Source organism: Dryobates pubescens, chromosome 12, assembly GCF_014839835.1.
Source record: "Dryobates pubescens isolate bDryPub1 chromosome 12, bDryPub1.pri, whole genome shotgun sequence".
In the NCBI taxonomy this organism is placed as follows: Eukaryota; Metazoa; Chordata; class Aves; order Piciformes; family Picidae; genus Dryobates; species Dryobates pubescens.
This window is the reverse complement of record NC_071623.1, coordinates 29,679,666-29,694,468: the sequence shown is the minus strand read 5'-3', so window position 1 is coordinate 29,694,468 and position 14,803 is coordinate 29,679,666. Positions and strand designations below refer to the sequence as shown.

General features: G+C 40.0%; 1 protein-coding gene across 11 annotated transcripts in view; it reads right to left on the bottom strand.

Moving 5' to 3' along the window:
• The window catches only part of ROBO2 (roundabout guidance receptor 2), a 930,309-nt gene that overhangs the window by 413,694 nt on the left and 501,812 nt on the right, over positions 1-14,803 (bottom strand). For all 11 annotated transcript variants that reach the window (XM_054165756.1, XM_054165759.1, XM_054165758.1 and 8 more), the window contains exon 2: positions 13,052-13,378. In XM_054165756.1, coding sequence (XP_054021731.1) covers positions 13,052-13,378 — 327 coding nt within the window. The remainder of the gene's footprint in view (positions 1-13,051; positions 13,379-14,803) is intronic.

Genomic DNA, 14,803 nt, shown 5'->3' with positions numbered 1-14,803 from the left:
AAACTGCGCTCCCATATGGGCTTTGTTATCAACTGAAGTTAAAAGCATTCTAAATATTCAAGAGAAAAGTGATGAGAAAGGAAACTTAACTCTATGTACATATGTCTTTCATAAGGACAATCTTGCAGTAAAGATAACAAATATTTCAATGACTAAGGTGACAGTGTTCCGCTCATACCAGATGCTTACAACTACTACAAGTTTTCCACTATCTATGCATTTTTTTGGATTCTAACTGACAGAAATTATTGTATTTCCATAGAATCCATGAGGGCAATGAGCCACTTTAAGCTTTTAAGCTCATTTGTTCTCCTCAAGTGTTTTTGTCCCAACCCAAGACAGATTATGATGCCAGATAGACCAACTGGTGCGACCCACTAAGGCATTACATCGCTGCATTCAATGTAAAATGGGAGAGATCTCCTAAAAGCTGAAATCACAGCCTCAGATTTCAAAACTAAAAAAAAAACCAACAATAAAAACTCTTAAAATCACTGTGACCATACTGCAACCAAATGTCTTTCCATACTAACTGAAAATCTGCATATTCTGGAGGCTGTATGTGATTGGAAAACCTGTGGCGAATCTGTATCTCATGGAAATAAGTTAAAAGCTATCCTGAGGATGCTAATTTGTCACCATAACCAATTTCTTTTCTTCCATATAAAATAAAAACCAAGCCATTTTATGTAACTACCTTAACAGTGCTCTTCCAGACAAAACCCAGGGATTCTTACATTCTATACCATATCTGAAGTTCCATTTAATATCTGTCTCCGCTACAATACAAAGTGATCATCCTATTATATGTTAACTTTAGGGGTTTATAATACTGCTGGTCACCAAGTGTAGTATGTATAGCACTGAAAAATCAATTCCAAAAGTTGAATTCTTTTGTTCTTTTTCCATGTCTAAGTTCTTCTAAATTATACTCATATGTGTGCACATATACAGCAGATGGGGAAATTTTGTATATACTATGTTCTAAAAAACAATTCAAAAGACTAACTAACTACATTTGCAAAACTGCTACTCACCCCATCTGCTGAAACTGGAGATACTTTCCCTCAGACTCTCATGTATGGGTTGGTGATTTGAAATTGCAACAGAAGCAAAATGAGAGTTAGAGTAGCTATTTCTTTGCTACAAGCAATGTTCATGTGGCTCAACCTTGCAGGATTGGTATTCTGCTCACTGGCTGACAGAAACATTTTTCCTTCCCACTTCATCAAATCATTTTGCATGAGGAGTAGGCAAGAAACAGGTTCAAGTCTAATTGGTAGAAACAAAGCTCTTCAGCAAGATGCAGGCAAATTAAACAACTGCCAATTTTGAACTCAAGACAACCTTTTACTTTGGCATACAAGATTAGGCAACAAGCCTGGCAGGACCCAACAGGAGGACCACATTACATACAATGAACTGGATGACATTGAAAAGTAGCATAGAAGACACTAGATGAAGTGGAATAATAAAAAGTGCAAAGTCATATGCTTTCAAACTGATCACAGGAAAGTTTTAAGTAAAGTAGATGATCATCTGTTAGAAATCATAGAGGAAGAGAAAGCTCTGCATCAGATTACTACAGAATGACTACAAGCTACCAAATGCTTAGAAAAAACCTAAATGTGATCCCAGGACTGACAGAGAAAGCAACAGTGAAGGGAACAGTATTACTATTAGTTCACAATGCACAGCATTCAAGGCTTGAAATATTATTTACAATCTACACACCCATGTCTCAAAACAAAGTATGCAGACTAGACCAGGTAAAGGATGACAACTAGGATCAAGCAAATATTTTCCAAGAGAACACATGAGCTTGTCTTGTTTAACTTAACCACAGCAGAGATAAGAAGTGATACCACATTGGTCTACAAATACAAAAGACAGAAAGCAACTGAACTGAAAGGAAAGCTGGATCACAAGAACAAGCACAAATAAAGCATGTTTATGTTTACATTGGAAACACTAGAAATACTGTTCTCACCACTGGAAGATGTAAGTTCCAAGGCAGGATTCCAACAGAAACAGGGAGAAAGGTGAGTTTGGGGATGGAGGAAAAAAAAAGCAATCAAACCGCTTTTCAAAGTGCAGCTTGAAGTGTTCCTGAGTGCAATGACAAAATACAGCTGTGCAGAATACAGCGGACTCAGTGATCCAGGGGCCCCAGTTCCTTACACCTCTATAACCCTTTGTGACTTTGCAGACAGATCTCTGATACAGGAGAATGTGACTGTGTACAGCTGCATCCTCTAAAGGTGATGAAGCAATTTCCAAATTATCAGTACACATTCATATCACTGCCATTGAAAAGATTCAAGCAAGAGAAACAAACTCATAATTGCATTTCCCACATAAATTCCAAATATTAGAAAAATGACATCTATGGGAGCATTTGAAGTAGAAGTATCATCTAAGCCATGATTAAGTTTTAGTCCCCTACAAACACAAACAGGGGGAAGAACATGGCTGAACAAAGAGAGTAAAAGGTAAAGGTAAGGCAGAAGGGTACGCTTCTGGTGTCCTCAAACAATTATAAGGACTACCAGAATAAAAACCTATACACATACATATATATGCATATCTGTGTGTATATACAAAATAGCCATCAATCTAACTCTAGTAGTTACTATTACAGTGGTAATGAACTTCATTAGACTTGAAATCATGCAGCATTTGCAAAGGAATGGTCTGAAGTACTGATTTAAATGAGTACTTTTTTAAAGCCTATCTGACACTGCAGAACAGTTTAAAGCCTGAAGCGTATGCCAACAATAGCTAATAATTCAATTAACATACAAAGAGTGCTCATGGACTCCTGAGGAAAGGAAACATGGTTGTAAAAAAACCTGCAGTGTTATCTTGCTCTCCTTCATTTCCCAGCAGAACTAAAAATCAAAGAAATGTCAGTGTAAAAAAATCAGTGCACGGTGATGCCCACACTAACAGATCAGCCAACAGCTAATCTCTTTCAAGGTTTCTGTAAAGTCATCCTTAACTACCAACATTTTACCAGGTAGAGCTTTCAAAGATACATAAACAGCAGGATTTGATTTAAAAAAATAATCAAAGGAAAAAGGTAGGCGATAAAAATCAAATAAGAAAATGTGCAAGAAATTATTTAATGCAGAGTCAGAGCAAGGGAGCTTCAAATAAAAATGTAGCCCTCAAAGATCTCTTTTAGGAGGGGAAAAAGGGTAGATACTGGGCAGAAGAGTTCAAGGAATAAATTAGAGACCTTACAGAAAGCTTCTCTAACTATATCTGGATGTGAGAAACTATTTCTACTACAGGAATGCTGACTGTATGACTACACAGTATCACCAAGGTTGGAAGAGACCTCAAAGATCATTGAGTCCAACCTGTCACCACAGACCTCATGACTAGACCATGGCACCAAGTGCCACGTCCAATCCCCTCTTGAACACCTCCAGGGATGGTGACTCCACCACCTCCCTGGGCAGCACAATGCAAGAGAACACATTACAAAGACATAATAACCTGTTCTGAATAAGTAAATTCACAGCAGAACCAAATTCCAGCTGTTAAGGAAAAATTTCAGTGGGCTACTGGTGTACCTTTCTCAATACAGATAACCAGATGAGTTTCTGTGCTCACAACAAATACTCTACTAGTACCTAAGACTGCCTGTTCTGTGTGAACCTGCATAGCTTTCTTTGGAGCTCACTGTGCTGTGAATGTCTACCAAAAAATCTGTCATGAGATGACCACAGTATGAAAACACTAACAAAGAGAAAACAGAGAGCATGAGCAAGGTCTGGAGAAATCTACAGACACTCTACAGCTTAGTATTATGACTGAAATGTTAAACATAATTTGATCTATCATCAGTGTGATAGTTCTCAAATGTGAGGAGTTATTTAAACATTTAAATCTGCAGGTCCAGATGGAGCTCAATGGACAAGAAATTAAGATTTTAAACATACGCTTACCTTAGTCCCAGCGGATGATGATAGAACAGAATTAACCAGGTTGGAAAAGACCTTTGAAGACATCAAGTCCAATCTATCACCCAACACCATCTAATCAACGAAACCATGGCACCAAGTGTCTCATCCAGTCCCCTCTTAAACACCTCCAGTAATGGTGACTCCACCCCCTCATGATGGGACATACTGGTTTTGAAGAGCACCTCTGTCACAGAAGTTCCAGTTCACTCTGGCTGCTACTACAAAACTCACATCCTCCAAAAATCATAACCTTGTATGGTAGGTTCCTTATCCCAGATGAATTCAGATGCAGTACAAATACATACTCAGCTAAGAGCTAAACTAACACAGTAAATAATCAGAACTTTTTTATTTTTTTTTGGCTCAATGGGGAACTGCAAAGAGACATCAGTCAAGTTTAAATGTATCTGATAGAGCTTCACTCACTGGTGTTTAATAACCTCTTGAATTTCTAATAGTGACTGTAAGAATTAAATTACATCCTGTACAGAAATGCCATATTATGTAATGGTTTCTAACAATGGTATTTTCAATGTCTTCATCCTAATCTTATTGAAAGCTTCAGAAATACAGAGAATACTTGAAGTACTCTCCCTCACTGAGGAGGCCAGCTCCAATTTAAGTTCTCACTGGGAGAAGGAATCGCAGAGAGTCCCCAGCAATCCCAAGCAGGAAGTCTTGGGGACTTTTTGAAGGCTGGAAAGTTGCATGTCTGTGCTAAGGTGGGCTGCTCAGGTGGCATGACCAGAGCCCACTGTAACTGGTCCCTTCCCAGAAGACCCTGCCAATGACCACACAGGTAAAAGCCATTGCAGGAGGAATGTGGGGACCCTAATGGAATTCTCCATAGAAATATAGCATCTGGTCACAGAGAGAGACTGAGTCTGGCAGTGGTACCAGAGGACAGCAGAGAAGTTGCTGGTGTATGGTGTGAGCAGGTCAATGATCTGCTCAGACAAGTGGCAGAGCTGAAAGACAAATTGGAAAGGTTGAGGAGTAACAGGGAGCATGAGAGAAACAGACTGGTGGAGCCATACCCTGAGGCAAAGACAGCAAAAGAGGTTCAAGAAGTGGACTATCCTCAGCCCTCCTACCACCAGGCAAAAGGAGAAAAGATACAAGACAGGGGGGAGTTGAAACAGGTCGTGTTCAGTGAGACTGGCAAATCTGCTCCCAGCCTCCCTCACTTTCCAGCTGCTCTTACTCAACAGGTATGGAGCTCTGGAACTGGACAGCCAGGTTACACAGTAAGTAGATGATGGTCCACCCAGGGGGTTGCCTGGAGTGACTCAGCCCCAGGCATTAGGCCTATTTGTATTAAGAAAAAAAAGGAGAGTAGTTGTTGTAGGTGATTCCCTTACAAGGGAATCAGAGGCTCCCATATGCTGACTGGATCCATATTACAGGAAGTTTGCTGCCTCCCTGGAGTCCAAGTCAGACATGTTACCAGGAAACTCCCTAGTCTGATTATTATCCATTACTGGTCATACAGGCTGGAAGCAATGTACAGAGTGCAAAAGCAATTAAAAAGGACTTTAAGGCACTAGGGCAATTGGTTGAAGGATCAAGAGCACAGGTACTGTTTTCTTCGACACTTTCAGTGGCAGGGAAGACTGCATTGAACACTGAAAGGAACGGGAAAGCACAGCCGATTAACATGTGGCTCAAGGGCTGGTGCCACAAGCAGAAATTTGGTTTCTCTGATTACAGGAACATTTATGCAGTACTGAGCTGCTGGAGACAAGAGTTCAGCTGCCCATATCAGGGGTGAAATTGATAGCCCAGCCCAAGTGCATCTAGACCAATGCATGCAGCATGGGCAATAAACAAGAAGAATTAGAAGCCATAGTGCATCCAGACAGCTATGACATAGATGCCATCACAGGAACGTGGCAGGATGACTGTCATGAATGGAGTACTGCAATAAATGCCTATAAGCTCTTCAAAAGGGATAGGTAGGGAAGAAGAGGTGGTGGAGTGGCACTGTATGTTAAGAGATTGTTTTGACTGTGTAGAACTCAACAACTGTGATGGTATAGTCAAGGGCTTATGGATAAGGATGAAGGGAAAGGCCAACGAGGCACATATACTCTTGGGAGTCTGTAACAGACCACCCAATCAGGATGAGAATGCTGATGAGGCATTCTACAGGCAATTGACAGAAGCCTTCAAATTTCCAGCCCTTGTTCTCATGGGGGACTTTAATTTACTGGATGTCTGCTGGAAATACAATACAGCAAAAAAACAATCTAGGAGGTTCCTGGCATGTGTGGAAGATAACTTCCTGACACAGATGATAAATGAGCCTACCAGGAGAGGTACCTTGCTAGACTTACTGTTTACAAGTAGGGAAGGACTGGTGGGTGATGTGGTGATCAGAGGCTATCTTCGTAGAGATCACAAAATAACAAAATTCTCAATTATTGTTGAAGGAAGGAGGGGGATCAGTAAAACTGCTACTCCCCATAATCCAGAAGGAAGCAGTTAATGGCCTGTTACAACCCCTGGCCACCCACAAGTCTATGAGGCTGGATGGATTCACCCATAAGTGCCGAGGGAGCTGGCAGAGGAGCTTGCCAAGCCGCTCTCCATCATCTATTAGGAGTCCTGGAGACTTGTCAACTTGCCTCCATCTACAAAAAGGGCCAAAAGGAGGATCAAGGGAGCTACAGGCCTATCCACCTAACTGCAGTATCAGAGAAGATTATGAAGCAGTTCATCTTGAGTGTGAACAGGATAATGGTGGGATCAGGCTCAGCCAGCATGGCTCCATGAATGGCAGGTCATGCTTGACCAACCTCATCTTCTGTGACCAGGTGATCCACCTAGTGGATGAGGGAAAAGCTGTGGATGTTGTTTACCTGGACTTGTGTAAAGCCTTTGGCACCATCTCCCACAGTATTCTCCTCACAAAACTTGTGGTCCATGGCATAGACAAGTGAACTCTTTGCTGGACTAAAATCTGAATGAACAGATGGGCTAGTGCTGGTCTCTTCTAGCAACAGGATGAGAGAATTTGGTTTAAGTTGTGCCAGTAGAGGTTTAGATTGGACATTAGGAAAAATATACTTACTGGGAGAGTGGTGAGGTATTGAACAGAGTGCTCAGGGAGGTGATGGAGTCACCATCCCTGGAAGTGTTTAAAAGGCATGTAGATGTGGCACTTCAGGATACAGTTTATTTGTCATGGTAGTTGGGTTACAGTTGAACTTGATGATCTTAAAGTTCTAATCTTAATGATTCCATGATTCTATGTTATCAAATCTGCCTTTTCACTGATAAGACAAAATTTACTTAATTTTCTTCTATTTATTTGAAGCATGCTGTGACAATAGCTATGGTTTGTTGTACTTCTTCTTAGAGAAGCCTTCACTAAGAAAAAGCATGATGCTTTTCAGTGTCTTTATATGGCTCATCCACAGGACAGTCTCCAGCATTTTAGTTTCTACAGTAATTACTTCTGTCTTAATGACAGCAACAGACTGCCAAGCTCAGAGAGGAAGCTTTTTTCCCTTGTTTAGAAGGTCAATGGCAAGAGAAGTAGATTAATAGAATGTACTCTCCACATGTGAAAGTAACCCAAATAAAAACCAGGCTTTGAAATTACCAGTAATAGAGGTTAAAAATAAATAAATATTGTATTTAAGTCATATGTTGAATAGAAACTTAATGAAAAAAAATTAAATCATCCACCCATTCTGGAGTCATGTACACAGTACTCAGTTTTACCCTCTCTTACAGAAGGTCTTTACCCTGAACCTCTCAAATTAAATTAACAACTCCATCATAACAAACATATTCAGCCATTTGTATATGCTCCAGCAAATGACTGTATAAGCGTGCATTTTATGCCTCTCAACCTTTTCTCACTGAGTATTCAAACATCTGTTTCGTTTGTAAAATTACTGTCACCCATATTTAAGGTCTGGTTTGTGCTTGCTTTGGAATACACCTGTCTCTCACACTAAACTCAGTGTACTACTATAACCTTTCTTGTCACAGGTGAAAATATAATTCAGTTCTGGATCTAACATAAACAGGATCATTACGTTTGGAACAATCTCTGAAGTCTGCTATTCAAGCAATCTGTGACATAAAAGCAATGCAAGACCTCTTTCTCTAAATTACTTCAGTTCAAGCACTGACTCAGAAAGATGGAAACCCAAATTTATACTGCCATTACAAAATTCAATCTATTTCTGGTTCTCCAACTGAATTATGGCTTAGAGTCTTCCACTGTTTTCTGTTAGCACCACCTACGCACACATCCTTTGCCAACCCATGCAGAAAGGAATCATATTTGAGAATCTTCCCCAGCATTATTCTTATATTGAAATGGCAGAAAATCCCAGCCTATCCAAAAAGCTTCATGGTTTCTTTTAAAGAAAAGTAAGCTAAAAAATTGGTTGGTTTTCCCCCTTCCTTGACCCTTGACCTTTGAACCACAACCTCCTTGCCACTAAAGCGTTCAACACCTCATTTAATCTCTCCTCACTGCATTGGCACAAAACTGGAAAAGGAAAAGGGAAAAAAAATAATCTGGGGACTTCATCAATTTTTCATGAATTTTCATTTAGGCCAAATCCCCCTCTTACAGTGGTCGATAGATCAAGCTGCTGTCACATATTTAACACCTGGGGCTACAGCTGCTATCTCTGGGGGCTGCTGCTGACTCAGGCTACATCAGAGACAGTCTGAGCCAGTGTGAGGACCCTCATGCTCTTTTTCTTGCTTACATGTGGCACCCCAGTGCTTGCAACTGAAATTCTAGTTAGGGTCGCTCTCGCAAATGTGTCTACTGATACTCCCACTGGAAAAGCTTCAGCACAAAAGTTCAATCATGTCAGTTTGTATATTTAAAAAAAAAAGAAAGAAGACTATTTTCAAACTTCTAGATTTCAAATAAGAACACAGTCTCATGAAAAATTCAGCTATTTCAAGAGTACTTTTTAAAATCCTCCCAGGAAAACCTGAGCACGGCCGTGTTTCCAGTAATGCCAGTCCTTGGTCAATTGCAGTAAGAAGTTCTATTAAACAGAATCAAAGGAAAGATATTTTACATTTTTTTTCTTTGCAGTTCTTCATAGTTGTTTTAGAACATCTGTATTTAATGATTTAACCATAAAACATAGAAATATTACAACAGAATTTGCCACGTACGCACTGGAAAAAATGGCTTTGCTGCTAGCATGAGCAGTATTTTCTTCAGGAGGAGCTTCCTCAGAAGGTAGAAGTAACACCACAAAGCACACCACAGATTACAGTATCATAGTGTCACCAAGGTTGGAAGAGACCTCAAAGATCATCAAGTCCAACCTGTCACCACAAACCTCATGACTAAACCATGGCACCAAGTGCCACATCCAATCCCCTCTTGAACACCTCCAGGGATGGTGACTCCACCACCTCCCTGGGCAGCACATTCCAATGACGAATGACTCGCTTGGTGAAGAACTTTCTCCTCACCTCCAGCTTAAACTTCCCCTGGCACAGCTTGAGACTGTGTCCCCTTGTTCTGGTGCTGGTTTCCTGGGAGAAGAGACCAACCCCTTCCTGGCTACAACCACCTTTCAGGTAGTTGTAGAGAGCAATGAGGTCACCCCTGAGCCTCCTCTTCTCCAGGCTAAACAATCCCAGCTCCCTCAGCCTCTCCTCATAGGGCTTGTGCTCAAGGCCTCTCACCAGCCTTGTTGCATTAATGCATTAAAAGAAGAATTAAATAGAGTAAGTCACCTTAGTCATAAACTGTGTCTTCAAACACAAATTCCTATTCTTCCTAAAGCCTTCTAGAATGAAGACTTTCTAAATTGAAGACAAAAAAATTCTAAAAGTATGCTTTGCATGTTAATGATTATTTTTTTTGTTAAGTAACTTGCAAAATCATGTTTCTTCATAGTTTCACTGACAGAAATTTTATGAGGACATATGCACAAAATATCTGCTCTTGGTTGTATGTACATGCTGTGAATAGGCATAGATTTGAAAGCATGCTGAAATGCCTGGGAAGGGCTGGTATTTAAATTCATCGTGTTTGTGAAAGGTGTTCACTGCGACTTAATCAAGAGCTTAGGGACTTCAGCAACCTGCAAAAAATCTCTCAAAAATATCCATGACTAAACAAATAAGGGGTGAAATGTCAGGAGATGTTAGGTATTAGGTTGGACTTGATGATCTCTGCGGTCTTTTCCAACCTGGCTGATTCTGTGATTCTGAAATGACTGTATTCAAGTTGGGTCATACTATGCTCTGAATCAATGTATAACCCACGTGAAAAGTTTTTCTTCTGTCTTTATGCATCTATCAGATGATTTCAATCCTATTAGTTGTGGCAGGTGTGCTTGGATAGGAATGAACAAAATAAAAGAAAATGAACCGCAACTAACACTGCTTATCTTCCAAGTTCATGAGCATGAACACACTTAAACACATGAATCTGATAAATATTTCTTCATAAATGATTCAAAAGTTTCAAGTGCAGACTATTGGTAACTGACAATACTAAAAGCAAAGCAAAACAACTACCGATTCTTTCACTATAACAGCAGACTTGAGTACTTTAAACCTACAAAACAGTAGTCTGTCTCTAAACAGAAAAATCTGAGGCCACCTACAGTCAAATAATAATCCAAAACCCTATTGTCAGCAAAGGATAACATTCTTTTTTCTGGTGATGAAAACATCTTGGCTCAGCGTGGATAAAGCAGGATTTTACACCACTACAGATAGCACAAATAAGACTCGATTGCATGTGGCTGTCCTGGCTCCCACAAACTGAAGTATCCTGGCTGAAGTATCCAGGTAAATCAACAGTTTACAGCAGCAGTTGAAAACAGGTGAATGAGAACTCACTGCTGACAACAGGCTGTCAGCAACAACTCATTTCCCTAGTGTGCAAACAGGCTGATAGAAACCTACCATCCCCCTCAGTCCAGAAAGGCCAACATTAGAAAAACAATTAAAAGCCTTAAATAACTGTTCTCTGAAAGACACCTGCAAGCTTGAAAGGTTTCTCAAAACTAAGGGGAAAAAAAACCCAAAACCATTTTTACTATCATCTTCCAAAGGATGTCTTTGATATGAACCACTGCCACAGGCTATTTAAACCAGTAACATAAAACTAGTGTAATCTCTAAAATTAAGTTAAAAAGTAATGTACATATTATTTATTTTTTTTCCCTTTGATGAGGACCTTTCTGTGATCATAGACACTGTATGGCTCAAGGAAAGGCAAAGCACTCCCAAAGTGGAATAGGAGTGCCTGCTTTAAACTACTACACCCTTTAAATTGGGGGATTCAGCCAGTTAAATTTCAAAGCAATGACAGCAGTCTGGCATCTGATACATGTTGCCATTACAAAAGCTTTACCTATGGCTTCATATCTTAAGTCTCATGTTCTAAGTTCCTGCTCTAAAATACCTCTGATAACAAAACAAGACTCTAGTATTGTGAGATAGTTGAAGACTTCAACAATCTCACATACAGTTCATGCATGATCTGCTGCCAGCTACAGCAGTTAAAATAATAATTCAGAGGCCAGGAATATTGTAACTAATGCCTCTCAACAGTCAATGAAGCAGGGATCAGTGAAAAATGATGAAATATAGAGCACATTTAAATTTCAGAATAATCAGTCACTTCAATGACTTGAGGTATAAATTGAATGAACTTCTGAACTTCAGCAAGAGATGTCTGAATCTCAACTGGATTGTAACATAGATTTCAAAGTGTTTATGCCTCTTCACATGAGACTTCTCAGAGTTTCAAACACACTCATACTCACCTGGATTTTAGCCTTCCTTAAATTGGTCATCTTCTCAATTCCTAAATGCACACCAAAACTCAGTAACATTCTGTGATACTTTTGTTGGCACACACATATTTATTCATGCCTTGAATATGTGCCAAAACTGTTTTCATTTGTTTGAAAAAGTTCTGAATCCAGCTTATGACAAGTTCAAGCTGGTGAACAAGTCTGCTGCTCTTGGTTTATTTCAGTATTTCCAAAAAAAGGCATTTTCTGTGATTTGAGAGGACTAAAGCCTCAAAAAAATAAGTAAATCATGTCTTTAGCTATAAAAGTCTGCAGACTGCATCAGGAATTAAGACTTCTCCTATGTGCTTATTCCCCCTCTCTTTTTAAACCAACTTTAGATACTTAAATCAATTCTTTATCAACTAAGCAATACAGGATTGTGTAAAGCCCTATATCAGTTAAACACAGTTTAGTGAAACTACTGCCAGATTATGAACTGCTGTGGAAAAACTGAAGTCCAACAAGAGTACAGCATTCACAAATCTGCTAAAATACACCTTCATGCAAAATGACGCAGCTTCTACTAGTGGATACTCTGAACAAAACTACTACTGTTTATTCAAACCAAATAGCTAAGTAGCAAAAAATTACACAATGCATTGTTTTTATTTATAATGAGATTGTTTGCTATGTGTATATAATGAATGTCTCTGCTAACTCTACTGCAAGCAGCTCATGCATACAGGGTGGTCTCTGAAAAGAGCTGTGATGACTTCTCCGTAAGACAAAGAGAATCGATAAAGACTGGTGTGAATGATATGAGAAATGGCCAACAATTTCACTTGCCATTCACATAATGAATGAGGTCTATAGCAAGATTATGACAGAGCAACATATATTGAGGTTTCCAGCAGTACAGAACATGAGTCACCCAGAAGCTGTCTGCTTCTGTTGATGTAAAAGATGAGCAGATAAAGAGAAACAGACAGTGCACCTTCTATTAAATGATAGGTATTTTTCCACATTAGTTTCACTGTAACTATAACTTAAAAATTAGATTATTCTTCAGAGGAAGATTAGCCCTTGTCCACGTTTGTGCCAATCACGATTATACACTGGCTAGAATCTTGCTTCAGTATAAATCAGATCTTTTGTACAGTCACTGCTACTACATAAATGCTTGTAAAAAATGCAATGAAAGTATGACATTTTGTCATTAGCTATCTACATCTGTTATCTCCCAGACTGCTGACTGTGAGCACTGGATGACAGCAGAAACGCAACTATGGAGTTTTACAGCGCTAATCATATGAAACTACTCACATGCAACTTCCAGAGACGCATTGCGACTCACAGCCTCTCCAAGGTAGTTCCTTGCAACACAAACATAACTTCCTTCATCAGGTTTACTCCTGCGTCCATGGACTATACGTAAGAAAAATAAAGATCCGCTGGGCAGCAGCATGCGGTGGGAGCGTGGATCATCCTTGTCCGTTTCCACTCGCTCTCCATCCTTGTACCACTCAATAGTAGGAGTCGGCCGTCCTTCAGCTTTACAGTTCAGGGTTGTTGGCTCTCCTTTAGAGACTATCACATCTGAAGGATGCTCCACAATCCGTGGTGGAAAGTCCTCCTGGCGAAGGCGGGATCCTAGGGAGAAAAAAAAAAAGAGGAGGAAAAAACAGTTTTTTTTAACTGTAGTCTTCACAAAGAGTTCTCAGAAGTTACTGTTGCTACAATTTTATTGTAGTTTTTTAAGACAATATGAAAACCTGTACACATCTGCTCTTTTGTCTGATACTGAAGACTGCATCGGACACTTTAAAAGCTAAAAACTCTAGCTGGACAACAGATATATATCTCTAAGGCATCGTCAAGTCCACCCCACATATAAACTGGGCTTAAAGGAGGTTCTCTTAGACATACATGCAGGACAATCTCTTTTCTTGTTCCAATAATCTTTGTATTTACATTTACTTCCAAATCCCTGTGTGATTCCAGATTCCACTCAGAGCTACCACTCTCCCATCCTTTCCTCTGTCCAATTGAACACATGGACATTCAAAACCACTATGTCTTACCACCCAGTGGTTAAGACTTCTTTGTATTTTTATGTTTTGTGCTCCTTTTCCACAAAACAGTCTAGGTATGGAAGTGGAAAAAAACCAAAACAAAAACCCACAAGTGATAGTCAAAAAGTATTCCTTCCTTCATGAACTTCCAGTACAACAGTTGGAAACTTTAACTGTTCAAAGTACCTGAACGCTGTCATGAGCTATGTTTTTATTTGGAGATCTCACATCACCTGCATCTTAGAATTTGTCAGTGGATTGCATGCATACACCTACACACAAATACAATACAGACATAAATGAATGCACACTGTAACCACCACTGCCTTTGAAATCAGAATAGAACAGAACAGACCAGGTTGGAAAAAACCTTTGAGATCATCGAGTCCAACCTATCACCCAACACCATCTTATCAACTAAACCATGGCACCGAGTGCTTCATCCAGTCTCCAAAGCATTTTGAGATCTCTCCCTCTGCCAGGAAGCTCTCCTGGTTCTCTATCCTGGCCCACGTTCTCAAAGATGGGCCAGGCTCGTATGCGTTGCCTGAGTGGCACTTGAACATAGATAGAGGCTCTGCCTGTCCCTTGGTCCCCTCTCAAAAGCAGTCACTGTGGTTTCCTGTGAGTGATTTGTGTGGGAAGAGAATGGCCTCCTGTGGTACACGAGACACAAACACCAGCAAGTGTCATGTTAATTCCCTGTGCTCTTGTCACTCAGTTTCTGATACCATTCAGCTGTCCCATTTTTCCCTCTTTCAGCTCAGCAATCACCATCAGACTCTGAGTTTCAGGATCTTGTGTGTCCTATGAGAGGCTGGGCTGCTGGTGTGGCTCCTGATCCATCTAGCTCTTGAAAAGCCACACGACCACCATCAGTACCAGCTCCTGGTCTGCTTGCTCTTTAATTCTCTCTTCACTTTTTGGTGTCCATCATATTTCATCTGCAAATGTACTTTATGACCAATTAGTATAGATTCCTACCAACACTGTATCATGATCC